Source organism: Theobroma cacao, chromosome 6 (genome assembly GCF_053813885.1).
Source record: "Theobroma cacao isolate CCN51 chromosome 6, ASM5381388v1, whole genome shotgun sequence".
Taxonomy (NCBI): Eukaryota; Viridiplantae; Streptophyta; class Magnoliopsida; order Malvales; family Malvaceae; genus Theobroma; species Theobroma cacao.
Genome location: NC_142644.1, coordinates 26,694,823 through 26,709,409, shown reverse-complemented (window position 1 = coordinate 26,709,409; position 14,587 = coordinate 26,694,823). Strand labels below are relative to the sequence as shown.

The 14,587-nt window shown below is 36.1% G+C and overlaps 3 protein-coding genes across 3 annotated transcripts; 2 read left to right on the top strand and 1 right to left on the bottom strand.

The window, feature by feature from the left end:
• Window positions 1-2,000: 2,000 nt before the first annotated feature.
• Window positions 2,001-4,143, top strand: LOC18596371 (transcription factor JUNGBRUNNEN 1-like). The gene is made up of 3 exons (XM_007024798.3): window positions 2,001-2,321; window positions 2,605-2,915; window positions 3,221-4,143. The coding sequence occupies exons 1-3, from the start codon at window positions 2,126-2,128 to the stop codon at window positions 3,593-3,595; spliced, it is 882 nt and encodes a 293-aa protein (XP_007024860.3). The 5' UTR covers window positions 2,001-2,125; the 3' UTR covers window positions 3,596-4,143.
• Window positions 4,144-4,932: 789 nt separating this feature from the next.
• Window positions 4,933-11,312, bottom strand: LOC18596370 (nucleotide/nucleic acid binding protein). Its single transcript, XM_018123848.2, has 16 exons — window positions 11,129-11,312; window positions 10,827-10,899; window positions 10,636-10,743; window positions 10,416-10,530; window positions 9,564-10,252; window positions 9,335-9,466; window positions 8,668-8,757; window positions 8,447-8,564; window positions 7,760-8,083; window positions 7,087-7,151; window positions 6,644-6,818; window positions 6,427-6,531; window positions 6,238-6,339; window positions 5,980-6,153; window positions 5,465-5,596; window positions 4,933-5,385 (listed from the first exon to the last, which is right to left on the bottom strand). Coding segments are annotated over exons 2-16 (2,505 nt in total). The 5' UTR covers window positions 10,829-10,899; window positions 11,129-11,312; the 3' UTR covers window positions 4,933-5,211.
• A 514-nt stretch (window positions 11,313-11,826) lies between these two features.
• Window positions 11,827-14,469, top strand: LOC18596369 (uncharacterized). The gene is made up of 6 exons (XM_007024796.3): window positions 11,827-12,211; window positions 12,323-12,438; window positions 12,817-12,927; window positions 13,009-13,159; window positions 13,539-13,810; window positions 13,969-14,469. The coding sequence occupies exons 1-6, from the start codon at window positions 11,921-11,923 to the stop codon at window positions 14,210-14,212; spliced, it is 1,185 nt and encodes a 394-aa protein (XP_007024858.3). The 5' UTR covers window positions 11,827-11,920; the 3' UTR covers window positions 14,213-14,469.
• Window positions 14,470-14,587: the final 118 nt, after the last annotated feature.

The following is a 14,587-nucleotide window of genomic DNA, read 5'->3' as shown; positions in this document are numbered from 1 at the left end:
GGAACAGTGCATGCACAAATAAAATAATCACTAACACAAACAAATTTCAATATAATATAATTATTATATAAAAAAGAAATCAAAGAACAAATCAAATAAGTAATCTAATATATAAAGGTTATAATCAAATTCAAAAGTTAAAATTCCTAAAATTACCTTCTTACCATTAAAATTAAATTTATATTGATTTAGTCTAGGTCTTAGAGTAAGAGAGGAGGCCTGGTAGAGAGGTACGAGGAAAACATTCACTTACTATTAATCAAATAACAAGTGGTGTAGCTTAAACTAGAAGTGGCCGGCAGGTTTAGTACAATCCTTGCTTTGTATCATTACGACGGGAATCCACTCCATCTCCATGTTTGAACGTGGTAAATGGATCTTTCTTTTTTGAAAGTTAAACTGTATTCGAAGAACAGGGGAACCCCTGTAGAGAACCAAAGTGAGATCTGGCTTTGGGAGCAAACAGACCGCAAGGACATAACGTGGTTAATGGATCTGAATGCAAAAAGAGGTTGTTAGGGCTACTATATTTTTTTTATTAAATTTTAATTTATGTTGGGTTTTTGTTAAATTAATTTTAAGTTTTTTCACTTGATGTGATGGATGTTGGACATTTTCAAACAAAAAAAAAGAAAGAATTATGATTGTCGAAAAAATTGTATTTAATAATTATATCTATTGAAAATAAAAAAATTAAAAAAATTATGTTTGTTAGAAAAAACCTACAGTTGCTGTTGTTTGAAACAGACAAACAATGTCTAAACTTATAAGATTCTCTTTTATCAACAGAATGTATATCAAAAATAAAAAACATCATATCTTTTTTTCTCAAATATTCTTTTATATTATTTTTCTACAAAAAAATATTATAAAAATTTGATAATCAGTAAGTGCTCAGTGAATTGATTTCGTTTATATAAAACGTAATTATTCATTGAGGTTAATTATATTTTCGAGATTTATACGTTAGTAACTCTTTTAAAACATAATGATATTAATATATGCTTTGAAGTCAATTTTTACATTTTCCAATTTGATGTTCTAACAATAGATTTGTTTTTGTCCCCTGCAAAAAAGCTGATCAATCCAAATCACGTTTTCCCTTCAGCTCGACCACTTTCCATCCTTTGGAGAAACTAGAGTCATGCATTCATATGGCCGACAGAGTGGCCAGTGGCCTTGCAAGTTTAATTTCATATCTTGGTGAGAGTTATAGCACACCATTTCGAACAGAGCCGGTCTGTATTTCAGACCAAAACCTTAAAGCCATTGTCATTTATGTAAGTAGACATGAAACAAGATTTTCCAACAACAATCCATAGATAGGCAAAACTCGATTCAAATCATGAGGTGAGTATAAGTAATCTTCAAATTTCTTGAATTCGAACGTGTCACAACTTAAAGCACATTTGATTAGGATATTTTGGGCTCAATTAGATGGAAAAAAAAAAAATCTTTTCCATTTTTCAATTTTTTGTTTCGTCTCTAAGCCTGTCTAATCTATAGAATATAGTCAGGGGCACTAGTTGACTTTATTGATGTACTGCCATGTGTACAGATTTCTTTCAAGTGTCTGTATTAAAATGGATGGCCACTTACGATCTGCAATTGCATGGGACAAAGTGGATTAATATAGATGAGAAATATCTTTGCCTAAAATGCATATATCATCTGCTCAGAGTCCAACTGTTCCTGACAAAAACGTTTATATCCTGGAATAAATAGGGAACGTTTACGTAAAACCAGTTTCTCATTGTGGAATGCCACGAAGTAGTTAGTCAAGTTTTCATGCCTAGAGGAAAACGTTAGTCAAACTAGTTGTTCTTTGCTTATGACTTTTCTTGTTCTTGTTTGCTGTTTATAGGGCCAAAATATTTTTCAACTGAAGATTTTAATTGTCCTTATGCTTCGGTGAACATCTGACTGAAAACAAAATCTATATTAAAAAATAAGTTTTCAACATTATAAAGTAAGTCTTCAATAATTAAGCAAGCAATATCTCATTGCATGCAATGTTTCAGTCATATACTATGACTTTGACTGAAAACTAGTGTCTTCGCAAGCATCATATAAGGTCTGCGTTACATTCTCAAAGTGGGAGAGCAACACTCAAGAGGAGAAAAAAATGGAGGTGGAGAAGATGATTTCCTCAGGTAACAATGAAGATGATGAAGATGTTTTGCTTCCTGGTTTTCGATTTCATCCTACTGATCAAGAGCTTGTGGGGTTTTATCTTAAAAGGAAGGTGGAGAAGAAACTCTTTAGTATCGACTTAATCAAACACGTTGACATCTACAAATATGACCCTTGGGATCTTCCAAGTATGATTCCAATATTTTACCTCTTTCTTTTTTAGAATGAAAATTTCATTGAGTTATCAAGGGGAATATGTTCATATCCTCCATGTTGAATTGTCTTCTAAAAGCATGAAATTTCTATCAATCCTTGTTCTTCAGTTCTTAACTATTGTTCTTTCCCTCTGATCGTTGAAGAAAGTGGATTAAAGGGTGTTAATTAATAAATCTGAATCTCATGTATAATAAACTTTCTTTCTTCTTAATTTGGTGCTTAATCGATGCTAACCAATTACTGTGGATGCTGCAGAAGTTAGCAAACTTAGCACTGTTACAGAGAAGGAATTGTACTTCTTTTGTAGAAGAGGTAGAAAATACAGGAATAGCATAAGGCCAAATAGGGTTACAAGCTCAGGATTCTGGAAAGCTACTGGTATCGACAAGCCAATATATTCTGTTGGAGAATTTCATGGTTGCATAGGCCTAAAGAAATCCTTAGTCTATTACCGGGGAAGTGCAGGGAAAGGCACCAAAACCGATTGGATGATGCATGAGTTTCGCCTTCCAGTCGGTCAAAATCCCAGTCTCTCCAACACTAAGAAAGACAACTTGCCAGAAGCTGTAAGTTCCATTTCCTTGCCATAAACTTGTTAATTGGTTAATCTCTCTTGAAAATTAAGTTCTATGTTAAACCTGACGGTAAAGGGCTTAGAATCTGAACATTCTGGACTTTACTGATAGCTGCTAGTAATAACTACTAACATCTTTAAGAACTTGATGCAGTAGACTTCAATAATACTGTTTCTTTTTTCTTTTTTAAAATTAGTAAAAATCTTATAAACAAGTGATGAATTGATGATCAATTCAATCTGGTTTTTGGGTAAGTATTGACTTGGACTTGAAGATTTTTCCTCATGGGGTTGCAGGAAGTTTGGACACTATGCAGAATTTTTAAGCGTGATGTTTCCTACAGAAAATATGCATTGGATTGGCAAAGTAACAAGAATCCTTCCAAACAAAATACAACTGCTTCCGGCTCCAGAACATGCAGCATAGAGTCAGACAATAGCGTCGAGGTGAAGAGCTTCGGAGTTTTAGATGAGAAGGAGATTGAAAGGAAGCTTGCCAATGACCATCTGCTTGGAAGGACCCAGTTCTTTGCAGGAACAACTCAAGTTCCGTCATATTTAAGCTTTTCGAACCCAAACGGAGGTGAGTTCTTCGGACAACAGAACTGGGATGAGCTTAGGCCAGTGGTTGACTATACCTTGGGTACGTCACTGCTGTACAGTGATTGGTAGATGTTAAGGGATATATCTCCCCATCATCTCGTTAATTAAGTCAATAACCCTGAACCTCTCTGACAATTACAAATCAGTTTTTAAGTTGGAAGCTTTTGGTTTTTAATCTAGTAAAGACAGAATAATGTCAAGAGGGAGTTTAGGTTTTTGATGTGCATGGGAGATTAGCAGTAAAGTAGTGTGTTTAGGATCAGAACATTGTAGAGAATACCAATCTGATTAAAACTTGGTTTAGAAGTGAAGTTAGAACACGGCCATGTCTCTTCTTGGTTTTATATTGCAGCATGGTGGTAAGGGCAGAAGTATACTGATCATCGGAGTTACTCCCAAAGACCACGCAGTAGGAGTTGCAATCTGATACAGTTGTCTCACCCTCTGATGTTCTTTGCCTCTTTTTTTCTTTCTTCTTTCGCTGCAATTGTAGTGACATACGTATCACTCACTTTCAATGTGAAATTACTACTACTTTTCGTTGTTGAAACTGTGCAGCGGATATAGCTAACAGAAAATTCAATGGAACCTCCCTCCTTCATTTGTCTTTGTTTTAATTGCTGATGACTTTGATTATATCAAAAGGGTTTTCGTCAGAAAGAAAAATTTATGCTAATTTTCAGTACCAGTCATGGTAAAAAGTTAATAGAGAAGGAAATAAAAGCACCTTTACAGATTCAGATAATTAATAAAAAGATGAAGAATATAAACCAAGAATTGTATACTGAAAAAGGAAAGTTTCTGTTTTTGGCAGCATAAAGCAATGGTGTCATTTGGTATTTGACTCCATAGAATAGGATTACTTATGATCCCCGGCACCACTGGAACTCGATTAGGGAGGATCCTATTCGCTTGAACCCCTACTTGTCTGATTTCCCTTATTGACTCCATCAAGTTATCAAACATTGTCTTCCATGGTAATCGCTTTTCTTTCTTCCTCGACCCAGAAAAACTATGCTAAGTTTCGTAACTTATTGAGATAATGTATGGAAAAAGCAATCTAATTTTCTCCATCTATGCATTAATTTAAGTCATTGGAACCCATCTTTGATTCAATCAAACCATAAATCTTGCAATTCTATGTGATCAAAACTCAAAACTGACCAAACATATCATGTTCTGCTACTGTTTAACACAGGAAAAGAGTTGTGAAAATTCGCCCCCAGGGCACACAAAAGGGTCGCGATCAGTTAACCTGTAGTAGCAGCCTCAACTTTTCTACAATATTCACAATTCTTCCAAAAAAATGGTTGAACTGACTTCCACTCAACATACATTCATCGCCAAATGGTAATGATTGCGAAGAAATAAAAGTTCGTGGCTACTGAGTATAAGAACTAATAACATTTGCTATCGAAAAGGCAGTAAAAAGAATAAGGCAGAAACGTTGACATAAAGTGGTTAATTTACACAAAAAGAAGTACCTATATTTTACACTTTGCTCATTCACTTTTCAGTAAAAAAATAAAAAATAAAATAAAATAAAGGCAAAAGAGGGCCTACAAAATTGATGCTAGCTTCTAACAAGCAAAAATGAAGCTAACATAACAAATGGGAGGGAAAAGAAATAGAGAAAAGCGACTCATCCCCACCTCACTGCATCACTCTATGATTCACTTCAAGTGCTAGTCTGCGATCCTTTCAAACTTCTTTCTGTCACCATCCAAGAATTCCATGTTCTTCCTCTTCTTGGATAACCTAGTTGGGTTTTGAAACCCGTTTTGTTCATCAGTGAACTGAGCAGCTGTTCGGGCCCTTAACTCTTCTAAACTCTCACCTTCTTTTGCTCTTTCAATCACCTGAAAATCACAGAGAGCAGTTATGTTGTTGCTCCTGAAACAGGACATGCAACATTGTTGAAACTGGGACATGACTTACCAGATGACGACCGTAAAGATGGGTGCTTGAAAGCCCTTGAAGTGCATTTTGAGCCTCTTGTTTCGTAACAAACTCCACAAACCCAAAACCTCTATGGTTTCCAAACTTCATTGGTAACCTTAAGCTCTTGATCTAAACAACCATAAGAAAACTAGGGTCAAGATAAACATAAAACTTCTAGCAAACAACAACAATTGCAAATTTGGTTAAAAAATGAACAAAAAGCTGGTCCAAATTGTGACTAAATCAAGCTCATTAAGTATCTCTCTTTTTTTTTTTTTTTTTTAAATTCTTTATTCTGCAAGATTCTGAAAGAATGTTAACCATTCACTGCTTTAACCATTCCCTTAAGCAAACTTGTATATATCCTAGCCTCTGCGTCTTAATAGTTAGCTCAATAAACAGTTCAGCACTGAGCCATCAAAACTATAATGATAACAACTAGTCTTAGTTATGTAATGGGGAGATGTAGTCCTTAATCATTCATAAATTTAATATACTAAATAAAAAAATACCTGGCCAAATGGGCTAAATAACTGTCTCAGATCTTTTTCTGTTGCTTCGAAAGCTACGTTTCTTACAAGCAACTTTGTTGAACTTTTATCCTTCTCAACATTTTTCACTGCTTGTTCTTCTTTTTTGGCATGACAAAGTTGCAAGATAAGAGCATGCCCATCCAAAATAGTTCCCTAAAAGAGCAAGGGCTATCAAAAAGCTGCACTTTGAATTGATAAAACTATGTTTGTGATGCTTGCGATTTTAATTTTAATTACCTGTAAGTCTCTACAAACATTGGTTGCTGTCTCCACCGAATCTAACTCGATAAAACCATAACCCAGTGAGACTTGCTTGCCATTCTTCAAGTGCTTTTTTATCTGGCAAAGGACATGACAAACTCATAAGGTTTGGAAGGATAAGACTGACTGCAACGCACACAAAGTTCTGGTTATCCAAATAATTACCCTGACACTCTGTATTCTTCCTTCCTTCACATGTTCAGTGAAATGATTCCTCAAGCTTTCTTCAGAAGTCTTGAAATTAAGGTTCTTGACAAATAGAGATCGTGACTGAGGTAGCAAAGCAAAGATTAGTAAACAAAGCAACTATTTCAGCATCAAGGGATAGAGAAGAGGGCAAAATAAAGGAAAATCAAGAAGGAGCTCAAATCATATGGTGAACCTCAATTCTATCCGGATCAATATCTGCATCTGAAATTCCTTCCACAAGTTGCTCCAGAATTGCCCTCTTGACATCATGCTCGCCAACAGCTGCATTATTCTTTTTGTCACCCTCGGAAGTTGAACTCTTGCTAAGAACATTGTCAGGAGCCCACTCCAAGTATAAAGGAGCATCCCTATATTAATGGAAGAAACCCAATTTTAGGTTCCATTAATACCAATTCCAGCTTCCTTGAAGAATTTAAATGTAGAAGCCACTATAGTGCCTAAGAAACATATGTAAAGTCTTCCAACAACCATCCAGTTTAAGCAGGCACCAATTAAAATCAGACACAGTAAATATCGGGAGATAATTTGAGACTTAATCAATATTTCTGCATAACATTTTTATGAATTGTTATAAAGAGATTCAACTAATGACTAAAAGAGTGGGAAAAAGCTCACTTATAACGTTTGTATGCTAAACCCTTAAATGCTGCACGGGCTTCAGCTGGTTCAAGGAAAATAACCTGAAAAGCCACGCACCAAAAACATCAATAAAGGAGAAAAGAGTTGTATGCCTTTCAACAGCCACTTATCCTGACATTAACTCTGACAGTTCTTTACAGTTTACATGTTCCGACATTATAAGTTTTAAAACAAGAAAAAAAGAAAGTACCCCCCTGCCCCTCCAAGAAAGAGCAGAAAAAATTATATCCAGAACCTAACATGCTCCCAACAAGGAGATGCCTGCACTGGCAACAAAACAGTGTAAAAGATGATGCTCGACTAACTCATTACCTCCTGTTATACATGTGAAATATTACTAAAGCATTCATTTGACTTACTTCACAAAGCCATGTTCAGTTTATCTAAATCCCAACTCCCAAGACATAGACTTTCATTTTTCTTTCTCCCTTTCAGATTGTGTGGCAATGCAGAACTGCTGTAGTCTAACAGTTGTTAAACAAATTGCACCAGACGAAAACGTAATTAGAGTTCACATTAAATTGAAAACTGGATATTGTAGACGATTGTGCCACATATTCACAACAGTTACCAATTGCACATTTCAGATAATTAAACCTGAAGAACCAAAAATCTATCTAAAATTTATAATTAGAACATATATGCATACCAGGGCCAATGTTTTTGTTGGAGGAAGAATGATCTTGTCTAAACTCCCAAATTTTCCAAACATCTTAGCTAGTTCATCATCTGATGAACCATATGGCAAGTTCTTGACCAACAGAATATGATTGCTCCTTTTCATGCCATCGGTTTTACCAGCAGCGACTTCTTCCAAAGAAGAGATATTTACACCAGCATTTGCAAGGGCTTTTTTTGTCTCTGTAATCACTTGAGTTTCCCCCAAAGCGATACGCACAGCTAGATCATCAGCTTCTCGATCAAGTAACTCACTCTTACTCACACCATATTTCCTAGCAATGTTTTCAACAACCTATTAACATGCAGGAAAATGGACGAAAGTGAGGTCAATAATAAAATAATGATGTAAAGAATACGTAAAAGCACTTCAGTAAATCATAGCCAAAAATGTGAGAATACTATTATCAGTAGGCCAAAGCAGGATAGGAGATATTCAATATCCATTGGTAAAGCTTCCAACATAGCTAAGTTAATTAGTCAACGAATATGTGAATTGCAAATCCAGGATCAGTGATGATTGGGAATGGCAAAATAATTTTGCAATCAATGGGAAAAATCAGGAACATCCTTTAAATTCAACTAATATAGGGAAACTGCCGAGGACTAATCTTATAAAAAGAAAAAAAGATTCTGTGATATATTCAATAAAACATACCGTATCAGGGCGCATGAATAGACTATTCCATCCTCTTGTGTCCCCGCTAGCTTCAGATGCCTTCCTTTCTTCCTCCCTCTTTTGCTTGAAGGTTTTTGAACCTTGGCTTGCGTCAGTCCTACAGAGAAATCTATGTTAGATTAATGACCATAATAATGGGAAGCAAGGATCATTTGAAACCTAGAAGGCTATAGAGACTGATTACAACTGGTGCTGCTTACTCTTGTTTGCCTGTGGGTTTTTTTAGTTTTGCTGCCATAACATGCAATAATCTGCCCTGAAAACTTGATTTGTCCAATTCTTCTAAAGCCCTACAAAAATTGAACAGGCAATATGATTGAGAAGCTCATAGAGCATATCATAAAAATTGCAAAGCAAGAATATATCCCTCCTGCCAGCAAATAGTGGGATGGAAAGGGAGCTACAGACCACAAGAGGCTATATTTTACCAAGAACACTGCAAGGAAACTGAATGACCAGTTTTCATTTCTATTAGTGAAATAAGAGAACAAAGTTTTTGAATTAAAGGCCCCAAAGGGCATCAACCTTCATTTAAGCTTTTGAAGATGAAGCACAATGGATCTTATAATTTATGATAAATAAATTAGAGTAGAAAAATAGGATTTTGGAAAGTTCTACTTGTTAATGCATGAGAAGTCTTAGAGCTTACAAAATTGATGAGCCCCGAAATGAGTTTTACCCTTATGCAAGCCTTAATTTAAGGGTGACAACCAGAAAATTACACTACATAGAAGCTGCACTGGAAAATGTAATCCTTATATGTCACAATTATAAGCCTTCAGCATGTATGGATTAACACAACTTGAAATCATCATTGCCAAATTTCAAAGTGTCAAAACCACCACTAAAACAAAATAAAATATATACCTCACAGAACATTCTGGAACCTTGTAAAGAACATAGGCAATCCCCTTGGAACGTTTTGTATCTTTATCAATGACAAGATGGACTTGTGAGACATCACCAAATTTGTTAAAGAATTCTGTCAACTCATCTTCACTGTTAGACAATAATCAAGAGAGGTAAAATAAATTAATATGAAAATGGCGTAAGGACAATAAAAAGATAAAAAAGGGGTGTGTGCAGAGAAATGTACGTTGCTGTATATGGTAGGTTACGGACAAAAAGCCGACCACTTTGAAGGACTTCATCTCTATCATCTTTCAAGACTGAAGAGGGATTATCTGGATCAATAATTTCATCATCAGCATCTTTGGAAGAACCCTGTTGAATCTGATCCTGGATAACATCCTCAGAGAGGGAATTGTGTTTTCCCTTTTGATCACTATCATCACCATCATCATTTTCCTCACTTTCTGAATCTGACCAATCTTTCTTCACTCTACTCTTGAAGTAATCCATATCAGAAATAACCTCATCACGAGCAACAGTGTCCGATGCTTTGGTTTCATCATCATCATCCAATGCAATGTTGGTTTCATCTGTCTCAGCATCCACTGAAGCTGACGTCTGTCTGCTTTCTTTCTCAGATATAGCTTTTTTCTTGGTAACTTTGCTTTTCTGATTTGCTGGAGTATCAATTACAATGTCATTTGCCCACATTTTTGACTTAACCCTTGGCTGCATAACCTGAAGAAACTCTTGAAGTTGTGGGTCATCCTTCTCACTGCTTTCAAGAACCTTTTTCCCTCCTTTAGAATCAATTACGCTCAAACTTTTACCACCAGCTGTTGTTTTTCCAGTTTCAGTCACGTTCTCCTGTTTCTTCGATGAATACCGACTCCATGGACGGGGAGTGTTGGGGTCCCCAACTTTACGGGCAATCTGAAAGAGAGCAAAATATGAGGTGTTGCTTCTAATATTTCATAACTAAATTCACTTCTCCAATAATTATATTATCTTTCTTTCTTTAGCTACATACAGCTAAATTAATAAATTACAGAATGAAAATGAAGACAAAAAAAGAGATAAGAAAACAGTGGCAGACCTCGCATATGATTCTAGAAGTATCAAGATAAGACTTGTTAAAGTATTTGATAGCTTCCTCAGCTTCTTGTTCCGTACGGTACCCGATAAATGCAAATTGTCTACTCTTTCCATCTCTGATTTAAATATTTAAATTTTAAAAATATTAAGAAACAATTAACACCGATAAATTATAAAACTAAAACATAAAAAGAAGAAGGTAAAAAACAAGTGAAAGTTACTTGGTGCGCATAAGCTTGGTGTCGGTAATTTCTCCTTTCTGCGAAAAGAATTCTCTTAGCCGATCTTCCGCTACATGTTTCGGCAGATTTTTCACACATATTCTTGACCTTCAAAAACAGAAAAAAAAAATCGTCATCGAATTCAAATACTCTTCAGAAATTTAGCAGAGAACTGAAAAAAAAAAGCTTACATATTTTTATTCTGGAATGAGTTAAGCTGTTTGCTCCGCTTTTCGAGAGAATTCTTTGTTTCTAAAAGCCGACCTGCAGACAACGGTCGCTGAGTCAGTGAACTGAAAGTCTGAAACTTTGCAAAAGGAGCTAGAATAAACTGCTATAAAATTTATTAGCCACCAGACCTTCCCAAACAGCATTTTAGGAGGCATATTTTTATTCCCTGCTTCCAATTGAAAGTAGTGATTGGAACAATTCATATCAATTCAAATACAACCAAAAAATTGTGAAGGGAAGGGCTTCAAGACGGAGTACTTACCTGTCGACGGAGGAAAGAGTTCAACGAGATTTGGCTGAAAAAATGAGGTGGAACTGGTGTGAAAACCAGACTGTGGATCGGCTAGGTTTGGGTTACTAGAGAAGAACGAAGAAGAACGAGAGAAGGTGGCGTCGACGGTGGAAGGAGAGGAGCTCGATGGTAAGTAGGGGCAGGAATGCCTAAAACAAAATTTTAGTTAGTTTACATAAGCCCATGCCCATGGAATGTTACAATTTTCCCCGTTACAAACCCAGGCCATATTCCACGTACGAAACGGTCCCTAAGGGCTTCTTACTTTGAGCTGGGGCTATTACGGGCCAAAACAAGGCCCACAAGAGTCACGTGGTTTAAAAGGCTTTCGTCCAACCTAAGTCCATTAAATATGGGCCGATCTTGTCAATTCTTTTTTAAAGCTGCCTGGCCCAATCAAAATATTAATTTTTACACTTACGCAGAGCTAAACCATAGAAGCAGTATTATAGTAATATTACCGTTTCTTCTTATTATATACAAGTAGTAATTTTTATCGTTTTCTGTCATTTATATGCACATGTCTTGGAGTTAAATACGGTAAGTATAAGGAATTTATGTACATAATATAACATAGCCTGAAGAAAACAAGAAAAAGAAGTTAATATATATATATATATATGTGAAAAATAAACAAAAGAAAGAAGTCCAATGTCACAATGATAAAGAATTGCACACATCACACATCTGATTATTTCCCTTCTAGAGACGCTAAAGCGAACTTTTCGAGGATTTCAAGAGCGGCAGAGTCGGTAAACAAATATGCAAAAAGTTGGACAGAAAAAGTCAATGTCTTCCTCGTACATGCCGTGGAGATCTTCTGCCACTAACAGGAGACAAACTCAACCCACTGACAATCCCAGGAATCCTGGACCCATCTTTCCCGACCTAGGTCCGGCTCCGAGTCCAAAACCCATCATTCGCTTGCTCGCGTTTGGGCTCATCATATTTCTCGGCCTCCTCCAATTCTTACCCGCTTCCCATTTCCGCCACCCCTCGGACCCTCTCAGAAACTGGGTCCCGCTTAACCCCCACTCCTCTCCTTCTTCCACTGTAAGTCCAATTTTCTCTTTTTCAGTTCTTGTTCTTCCTGTCAATAATTATAAATCCCGACGTTTTTTTCTGTTTCCTTTCTTTTTTTTTTTGTCAATATTATCAAAATAGTCAAAGAGTGAAGGAAGCTATGAAGAGGACGGTATGGTACATGTTGTTTCATGGATGGAATGTTTGGACCTTAAAGTGCTGGCAGTTCTTGCCAACTCAACTCTTTCGAGTTCAAGGTATCAAAGTTGCTCTGGTTTCAACTCTCTTGGCTTTTTGGGGTGCCAACATTAATTTTGAATTTCATGTGACCATTGAATGATCCTTAGAGCAGTGCAGTACTGGGCAATTTAAATAAGCAATAGGCGTTTCCCCTTTTTTCCCATTTTTTGTTACCATAAAGATTTTGACTTCAACATTTGAGGCTTAACTTCACTCAAAATCTGCAAGACCATGATTGATTATGATGATCAGAATTTGCTCATGTAAGATCCCTTGGATACAATCGAAGTTTTGTGCTTTTTGCAATCCTATTAAATTGGTGGACATACACTGATGGTTAACACCAACTTTTCTGCTTTTCCTTACTCATTTTTCTGTGCTTTCTTAATATCCAGATATCCAGACCTAGTTCATTTTCATTTCTTTACACCCGAAGGGAATAAAGACAAAGTTTCCTTTTATAAGTTGAAAGTATTATTTCCACATTCAAACCTTGAACTTCATGGGTAAGATATTGGTTTTTCTGTTTTATACACACTTGCAAAGTCCATCTCTTGATTCTGATTGATGTTATTATCAAAATGTAGGCAAGAGGAAGTGAAAGAAATAATTAGGATTGCAACTTCTGAGGCAGAATATGCCAGGTTCAATTTTGAGGAAATTGTACCTTTTATTATACCAAGTGTCCACCAGTCACTGAGAAAATTCATATATGCTTCACCCGATCTAATATTGAAGGTTGGTTCCTTCTTTCCCATCTTAATTAACTTGCGAACAAATTACTTAATTTCTGAAGTCTCTTCCTGAGCTTCTTCTCTCCCTGTTTGCAACATTGAAACACTTTCACATATGATGGCATTCTTATGCAACAGAAATAAATTCTATGTTGTCTCTAACCATAGTTTAGTTGTTCGGTGCTTAACTTACCCAGAGGGGCAGTTACATGCGTGCAGGGTTTGATAGTCAATTAATTTATGTCATCTGACGGTATTAGCGGTTGAACATAATTACATTAAGTGAGAAAATCTCGCACGCAAATCAATATCAATTTGCTATTTTCTTATTGGGATGGCAATTCCTTGGTATTTGTTTTTATCATACTCTGCTTGTATCGCAGGGAAGAGTAGAAGAACTAACTGGAATTGACTTAAGCACCCATGCTATTGCTGCTGCTGCTGAGGACTGCTCTAAAAGGCTGAACAGCTACGTGAACTCAGATGTTTTGGATGCTATTCAAAGATCGGCCTCAAAGCCATGGTTATCCGTGACACCTTATGTGAAGGATGCATGTATGCCTGACTTAAGTTTGCTTGTGATTGATGCAAGGAAATTGCAGGAGTTTTTGGAGGCTGTCTTATGGTGGAGTAAAGTTCTGAATTGGAGTGACAGGTTTCTTATTCTTCCCTTCTGCTGGTTATTACTAATGATAATATTTACAATTGGTGGTGATCTGCCATAAAATTCTTCATAAAAGATGCTATAATTACTTTAGTTATTCTCTTCAAAGATTGTTTTACTTTTACCTTTTGTGTGTTTATAATATTCAGGAGCAGTAAAAGAAATCCAGCAATAGCATTAGCACTCTACAACAGATATCTGAAGCTTTCAAATTCCTGGTTGGTGAAGGAACCAGCATCACTAGAAATCACAGAAAAGAGTATGGTCATTCATTATGATGGGCCCAAGGTTGTTTGCTCTGAATTTAGAAATGACACCATCCCGGAGTCATCTCATGGCAATTTATGGATGAAGTACCTTCCTTCGATGTCAAATCAGATCTTGGTCAGCTAGAATACCATATGTGTGCCATTCTTGTAGAATTCTAAAGCTGAATGGCTTCAATGTCATGTATCATGTGGCCTTAAATGCATAAGCCAAATCAAGCACAAGGACATTGATAGCAGCCATTTATTGAAAGTGCATTTTTTATCTTGTTAAACTGAGCACGCTGGGATCTATGGTTTGTGATCTTTGATGTATTTAAGCAATGTAGATATAACTAATGCTCTATTCAATGAGTTTGTGCTTATGCTTAATTTGAAGTTCAATGTAAATTCAATACTGTCTTATAATAGGTATACAACATTACTTTTACTTGAGTTAAAAATTTGTACATGGGTTCTTCTTCAAGCGTTGGCAACTGACTTCTGTTTTAGTTGAGTAATA